This window comes from Cibotium barometz, chromosome 13 (assembly GCF_041138505.1).
Source record: "Cibotium barometz isolate CiBa-2024 chromosome 13, ASM4113850v1, whole genome shotgun sequence".
Lineage (NCBI taxonomy): Eukaryota > Viridiplantae > Streptophyta > Polypodiopsida > Cyatheales > Cibotiaceae > Cibotium > Cibotium barometz.
This window is the reverse complement of record NC_141058.1, coordinates 33,945,521-33,953,353: the sequence shown is the minus strand read 5'-3', so window position 1 is coordinate 33,953,353 and position 7,833 is coordinate 33,945,521. Positions and strand designations below refer to the sequence as shown.

Sequence of the window (7,833 nt, the reverse complement as noted above, 5' to 3'; positions counted from 1 at the left end):
AAAGGAAGCCCGAAGGAGGGAGGGCTGCCAAGAGCCCCTGGAGGAGGGAGGGGGGGGGAGATTAACGAAAGGGGGGGGTGCTGCAGCTCTGCTGTCCAAGTAATATCTTTGGAAGTAAGCTGCCTTATGAACATTAGCACTAAAAGAATTCAGTTTTCTGGCAATATAAGCCCGAGATAGGAACAAAACTACAACTGTATCAAAGGATCCTGATTCACCCAACAAAACGTTAACCAAGTCAACCAAGCATGTATGACAAGAGGTGATGTGTCATGCACATATACATGACCACATGTAATATTGTTGTAAGCAAGCTGCCTTATAAACATCAGCACTAAAAGAATTTAGTTTGCTGGCGATATAAGCCTGAGAGAGGAACAAAACTACAACTGTATTGGGAGCTACTAAAATTGCTCGCAAAAACCAAAACAATCTTGTATTGGATTTTGCCAGGGCAAATGCAGTTTTTAACCCTTGCCTCAAGCAGTTCCCCCCCACCTTGACCCTTGTTTATCTGGCATTGAATTGCACAAAGCATACATGATCAGCAGCAACACTTGCTCAGCTGTTATAAATGTTCACCATAAAGATTGTGGCTTGAACACTGGTGCAGATGAACCCAGCACCTCTAAACAAATAACACCACATAAAGGGTTTTTCGACTCCACATTAAGAGAACAGGCAGCATAACATACCTATAATCTCCATAACAATGTGCCCCATAAACCACAACAAGTGCTTCTGATTAGCACACTACCCTAAGGGTCTAGCAAGCTGCTGGTGGGTGACACTAAAGCTTTCATGGTTTTCACATTTGCAGTAGATGCAGCACTATGGTTCATCACAAGCCTCAGTTTCCTGTGTGCATCCTCCAGCGTTTTTTGCTTCTCGTTGCTTTGGTGCTCACTTGATAAATCAACAGTGTTTGGTAGTGTTCTTTCTATCCGTTGCCCTGCAAGCACAATCTCTCTTTCTAGGTGTGTGCAGTACCCTTCAAATGTGTTTGATGTCACTTGGAGCCGGAAGTCCAAGCGGAACAGAAAATCAACCTCTAGGCTGTTAAGCTCCAGGTTGCTGATACCACCAACACGTGCATAGAAGGCATTATTGTAATGCCTAAAAGCCACAGGAATCAACCAGATAGAATTAGACTGATGCTATAAGAGAGAATAAACTCAAATTTGACAAAATGGAAGCAAGAGAAGCACTCACACATCATCAAGAAGTTTGGTTGCCACCATGATGCTAGTAATGAGCAGCCGGTGCACATTAAGGGAAATCAAGGGCACATCAGGCTGCTTATGAACTAGATGATCAATGAATATGAAGCCCACAACAAAGCATGATGGGCTACAATTCGAGTATTTGTGTATGCGTTCTAGGTACCTTAAAATGCTTATGTTAGGAGGCCGCAAGCCATGATAGATTGTCAATTTCCTGTGTTCTGAAAGATCCTTCAGACATTTCTCATTCCTCAGCACCAGCCGTTCTAAGGTTGCCGCAAGGGCTAGCAACACTCGGGGACTCTCTTTCTCGGCAGACTCTGATGCCCCTGCACTGTTCTCTTCTGTAGCTTCTACTTCAAGGCCCTCTTGTAGCTTTCCCATTGCCTTTGTTTGTTCTTCGAAAGAACCTAGATTCAATCAAATACCCAAGTTAACATGGCCTGACCAGCAACAACGCCTGGTATTCAAAATAAAGATGAACCAGCAGAGTCTAGCACATCGGAGGCATCAGCAAGTAATGGGTTTTTGGCAATGCATCTTTCTTTCCACCAACTTCAAACTGTCCAGCCAAAATGGAACCTGAGTTCAAACAACAAAACACAATCTACAATCACACACAATCTACAAATTTGGGTTGCGAAGAAAGCATGCTCTCAAGAACACAATTTCACTCATAATTCATTAAAGTGGAGTTTCTCTGAGTCTTGTATGGATAAAGTGAAAGAGGTGATTGGGACCTTGTGGCATGGAATTTAGAGGATGAGGAACATGTGGTGCATGTGCAAGGTCAAGAAAACTACACAAGCACATTTGAAACATAGAAACATGTACATATTCATACATACATATGCATATGTATCGGAATGCGTATGGGCATATATCAATATGTATAATTCAAAATACAAGCATATACGTATGCATACAAACATATACACATGAATGTGCATGATGAACACATGCGGATGTGTAGTGACATCAACACATGCATGTGCATGTGCATAAACATGCGAATGTGCGTGGTCATATATCATTCAACATACAATGTACCTCTTTCTTCTTACCGATGTTCACAAGAGCGTACCGAATTGGGAAGACCAACACAAGAGTTGATAGGAAAGCTTTCTGTAGAGCTTGATAGCCTCCGGCAAAAGAAATTCCGACAATGCGAACAGCGGCAATCTCTCACAGCTCTGGCAACAGACGTCAATTCAGAACGCCGGGGGTCGATTAAGTGAGAGGAGAAGGAGATCGGAAGAAGGCATTCCGACAAATCAAGAGAAAAAATGGCAGGAAAGGCGGATTGTTGACGGCCGAGGCGAGGGGGGTAGAGAGAGTTCAACTTTTTTTAATTCCGTCAAGTCCAATCTGAGCCTTGCAAATAGTTTAGTAATATATTTTTTCTCTTACCCAGCAATCTGCTCCTTTGGCCACATATTATCTTCTATCAAGGTTCCACACATTATCTAATATCAAGGTTAAGCACCTAGAATTTAAGAAGCAAGAGGAGAAACGAGGGGGAGAGGTGGGGGTGGTGTGGGGGGACACGGATTATCAACTATCAATCTTCCACACATCGTCTACCTATCAAGGTTAAGCTCGGGTTTAAATGTAACATACAGTTAAAGCTCAGCATTTTAAAAAACCTTCGATTACACTATTTCATTGCATCCCTACCGAACTAGTTGCATGAGCGAAAGGTTTTCCATTCATTGTCCCCCCCCCCCAACAACACACACACATGCATAAGAGAGCAAGGGTGGCTAGTTACAATGCCCCTTGTTCACACTTGCACACATGAACCTAGAATTTGCCCCAAAACATGCAGAATTAACAATCAAGTAAGAAACCCCTTTCAAAATCCTTAGTGGATGAGTTCCATTAGAAGAAGGTTGAAGAAGAGGTTTGCAAGCAAATAGTGAAGCTAAAGAAGGCTGACGAGGAGCCATTTTTAGAGTTTAAGGCATGATTCAAGACCATGTGGTATAAGCTTAAAGGTGTGTCTCACGATTTATCTTTGAATGCCTTGAAATTGTGCAAGACCTATGAAACCTAAGATATAAAAGAAGATATCTAAGAAAAGGGTCACATGCTACAAGGATGTGATGGCATATGCACTCAAGCGAGGAGTTGGAATGGTAGGAAGGATGTAAGAAAGGGTAAGTAAAGAAGCATAACCATTAAAATTGTGCATTATTATCATGATTGTGATGAGGATTTGAACTAAGGCTAAAGAGTAAGATGTTGCAAGAGTTTGTGTGAATGTTTTGCCACAATGGTGCAAAGGATGGGGAGGTTCCAAATCATGTGATAGTAAGTAGCACTACAATGGTAACACATTGATGATGGGTGCATGAGTGCTAGAGAAGAGGAAAGTAAAGAATGGTCTTGCATTGATGATGGGGTGCATGTGTCCTAGAGAAGAGGAAAGTTAAGAATGGTCTTACTAGAATAGTCTTTATCAAGTTTATGATGGGTTATGAGATCTTGATCCTAAATATAGAAGTGTTGGGTGCTCATTTCTTTGAGCATGAATATTGTGATGCAATATGCTTTGTGGAAGGCAACGTGTATGAGGTAGATATATTAAAGGCTCAAGTGTAGAAGAGGAAAGTAGAAGAGGTGAGCAATGCAGACTTAGCTGTGGGACTTTGATTTCATTAGGCTAGGTAGGATTGATGAGTAAGAGCACTTCATAGGATTAGAGTTCATGCTTGGTGATGAGTCCTATATAAGATGGGGCCAGAGGGAGTGCTATGGCCACTATTGAGGGGGATAACCTTGGAGATGTATACACCTAGGGGTGCTAAGAAGGTTTCCCCAACCTCATTAGATGATGGGTTAACTTGCAAAGCTTGCATTGGTAATCTCACTAGTTAGTTACGAAGGTGGTGGCATTGGTGATGACAACACTATAATTTTTACATAAATTTGTTTCTATTCTCTCTCTCTCTCTCTCTCTCTCTCTCTCTCTCTCTCTCTCTCTCTCTCTCTCTCTCTGTGATGGGTTAACTTGCAAAGCTTGCATTGGTAATCTCACTAGTTAGTTACGAAGGTGGTGGCATTGGTGATGACAACACTATAATTTTTACATAAATTTGTTTCTATTCTCTCTCTCTCTCTCTCTCTCTCTCTCTCTCTCTCTCTTTCATTTTCTCTTCCTCTAATCTAGTGGCAATCTCTTTTAGCTTTATATCTTTTAGATTAGGTGCTTATTTTCCTAAGGACAATCTAGAATTTAAACTCCATGGCCTACTCTTGTTCCTTTATTCTTTTAACACTTTCGACAACTTAATCCAAGTGGCAGTGTGATCGTGTGAAGTGATGATGGTGGGAGTGGTGAGTGGGCTTGTGAATTGGTATAAAGTGATGATGATGGCAAGTGGTGTGTGTGGGACGTTATCGATGGATTGGTGAGTAGTAATTATGTGGTCGTGGGTGAGTAGTGTGACAAAGTGATAGTGGTGAGTGGGTTGTCAAGTAGTGTGTGAAGTATTGATGTGGTAAGAATACACAATAGCGAAAGATGGATCAACACAATACAAAGCATAGAGTTACAGAAAGAACTGGAGACTAAAGAATATTATTGCTTATAAAACTTTATTACAAATTGATGGTGTCTACCCGTGATCTAGATAGCTCTTGATGGAGGATGTCTTGCTTACAAGAGTCCTTAAATACAATGAACTCCATGATAAACTAAGGCTGTAGGCCGGCCATATCGGCCAACCCACGACTTGAACCCACGACTTGGTCCAAAATGACCAATCAACCACACCATCCGTTTGGGGTATATTAGACTATGACATAGGTCCATAGGGATTAAGTGCAGCTTCCACGGCCATCTGAGGCCATCTCAACCTTGCAATCACTAATGTGGTTGTACCTAGCTTGCATAACCATGCATCCTACTTGGCAGAATGCTAACCTGCATAAGCATGCATCCTACTTAGTAGAGTGCTAATTCTACATAATCCATCTCCTAACCATCTTGCCACACTTGGCCACCATCTTCCCAGTGTCTAAACTGGGAACTACCATGTGCTCGAGTACTCACCCCACCAATGGCTACTCCTCATAGAGGGGGCCTTACAAAAAATAGAGCACATTTGTCACCCACAAAAAAAACACGATGGTGGAGCATTGAGCAAATTCTTTTCCAACAATGGTGTGGCTATATGTGGTGAGTGGGTTATTAAGTAGTATGTGAAGTAATGATGTGGCAATGAGTGGTGAGTGGGTACATGAGTGGTGATGGTGTGGTTGTGAGTAGTGAGTGGGTGGTGGTTGTTGTGAGTAGTGAGTGGGTGGTGGTTGTGTGAAGTGGCAATGAGTGGTGAGTGGTGTGTGAAGTGATGATGTGGAGGTGAGTGGTTTGTGTGGTGACTGGTAGTATGAATGGTTTGGTGAGTGATGTGTAAAGCGATGTTGTGGTGATGAGGGTTGTGGTGACTGGTATGACTAGTTTGGTGAGTGGTGATGAGGGTTGTGGTGACTGGTAGTATGAATGGTTTGGTGAGTGATGTGTAAAGCGATGTTGTGGTGAGTGGGTTGTGGTGATGATTGGTATGACTAGTTTGGTGAGTGGTGATGAGGGTTGTGGTGACTGGTATGACTGGTTTGATGAGTGCTGCTGGTGTGGCGACTGGTGAGTGGTGAGTTGGTGGTGGTTATTAAATAGTGTATGAAGTTATGATGTGGTAATGAGTGGTGAGTGGTGTGTGAAGTGATGATGTAGTGGTGAGTGGGTTGTGGTAAGAATGGTATGCTTGGTTTGGTGAGTGGTGTGTCAAGTGATAAGTAGTGTGAGAGAGAGTGAATGGGTTGGTGAGTACTGAGAGTGATGGTTTGTGAAGTGGTGAGGTGTGTGAAGTGAAATATGAGGTGTTCACTCAATCTTAATGGTGGAGAAGTTGAGACCATTCCACTTTTCTCCTTTCTTTGCCCTCATGGACCATGGCCTCTTATACCCAGTCCTTTTCTAAGCTACATTAGGAAAGCTAAATATGGAAGATTTCTCTTTTCTTTGCCCTAAGCATAGGCCATGATTTCTTATGCCTAGTCCTTTTTTAAGCTACATAAAGGAAAGCTCAGTATGGAAGATTTCCCTACAATCGATATGACAAACACTTATAAGCATTTTTCACAATCCCACCCTTTAGCCTCTCACAGTTTATCTTTCTATCTCCTCTTTCTCTCCTATACATATCTTCCTTTCATCTCCCTAGCCTCGCTCCACTCTAATTGGTACTTTTAGCCCAAGTGGTGCTCACCCACTCATGCTTACCTACTCAAGGGTAATCTAGGTGTTGCTTTCTCCTTGCAAAACCAAAACACAAGAGCTTATATGATAAATCTAATATTCACAAGAGCTTATATGATAAATCTAATATTCACAAGGGCTTATACTAACTCTAATATTCAAGAGATTGTGAAACAAGGGATCCCAAAAAGGCACCACACATATAGAGAAGAACATGATGCGCTCACAAGAGCAAAAGGAGAGGAAAAGAGCTCACAAAGCTAAAAATGACATATAAATGTCCAAATTCACTTATATACATGTCCATAAGTTAAGTTATGGTTGTTTCACATATTTTTCATAGCCTATAATCCATTATAACTTAGTCTATCCTCCTCTAACACATGTCCATTCACATTTGTAACCCACTTCTCACTTAATTTTTCCTCTAATCTTTATTCTCTAATTCCTAATTCATTGATAATGATCCTACACACATCTTTAAGCATAATCTAGTGCCATCTCATGGTGGGCATCTATTATTACAAAAATTGTTCAAATGAATCTCGAAGCCAAAAATGGCTTCCTATTATCATGTATTGGGTTCTTATCTTTGGGCATTGAGAACACATCTTTCATTGATGTTCACTAATCCAAATTGAATCACCATCTTCGACCTTGTTGTTGTGTTAGTGTGTTTTAATGTGTATACCCATCCTTGTCCTTTAATTAGGTGATGCTTGTGTGCTTAATCCTTTGTCAAATCTTGCACAGATTAGTCATGTAGTTGTAATCCTTGCATCCAAGACATCATTGACATTAGTTGACCTCATTGACTCGATCAAGGTGTTGATCAAGTTAATATAACCCCCTTCTTGGGTGATATCCAATGAATAAATATAATGATGATAAGGTTTAAATCAATTATGTCTATGATAAGTTGAAGCTGCATACTTAAACTCCTTGGTTGAACTAACAATATCTCCATTACTATTAATAACTTTTATGATTAAAGTTATGATGATGAGGCTTAAATCAAGTATGTCCACGATAAGTTGAAGGTGAATACTTAAACTCCTTTGTTGAACTAACAATATCTCCTTTAATATTTTACTTTCATAGAACCACGTTCTCAAAAGAATAGCTCATTTTTTGATGCCCTTTCCAATGTGTGTGTTTCTTTAAAAAATAGTTCATTTGAGGTCCTTTCTAATGTGTGTTTTCTTTTTCCATGCATCTTTAGCATCTCGATTTTAAAAAAGCTTGGTTAGGATCTAGGGCTTGAGAGAATTTTTTAAAAGCTTCATGACATTCTTTCAAATGTAAGGTGTTTTGGCCTTATATACCACTACAAATTAATCTTCTATT

At 40.7% G+C, this 7,833-nt stretch overlaps 1 protein-coding gene across 6 annotated transcripts; it reads right to left on the bottom strand.

Moving 5' to 3' along the window:
* Nucleotides 1-335: 335 nt before the first annotated feature.
* On the bottom strand, nucleotides 336-2,684 carry LOC147632625 (cyclin-U1-1-like). Of its 6 annotated transcripts, none has more exons than XM_086807426.1 (4): nucleotides 2,274-2,684; nucleotides 1,724-1,805; nucleotides 1,213-1,633; nucleotides 336-1,116 (listed from the first exon to the last, which is right to left on the bottom strand). In XM_086807426.1, the coding sequence occupies exons 3-4, from the start codon at nucleotides 1,605-1,607 to the stop codon at nucleotides 759-761; spliced, it is 753 nt and encodes a 250-aa protein (XP_086663552.1). In that variant the 5' UTR covers nucleotides 1,608-1,633; nucleotides 1,724-1,805; nucleotides 2,274-2,684; the 3' UTR covers nucleotides 336-758. The 6 variants fall into 6 exon arrangements, with proteins under 6 accessions (XP_086663552.1, XP_086663550.1, XP_086663551.1 ...); XM_086807424.1 differs by having other exon boundaries at nucleotides 2,288-2,684; XM_086807425.1 differs by having other exon boundaries at nucleotides 2,308-2,684.
* Nucleotides 2,685-7,833: the final 5,149 nt, after the last annotated feature.

Bases quoted from the DNA above. Each gene is read 5' to 3' on its own strand.
- LOC147632625 (XM_086807423.1), bottom strand. From the start codon at position 1,607: ATGGGAAAGCTACAAGAGGGCCTTGAAGTAGAAGCTACAGAAGAGAAC. The intron at 1,117-1,212 runs GTGAGTGCTTCT...TGTGGCTTTTAG, and splicing joins ACCAAACTTCTTGATGATGT to GCATTACAATAATGCCTTCT.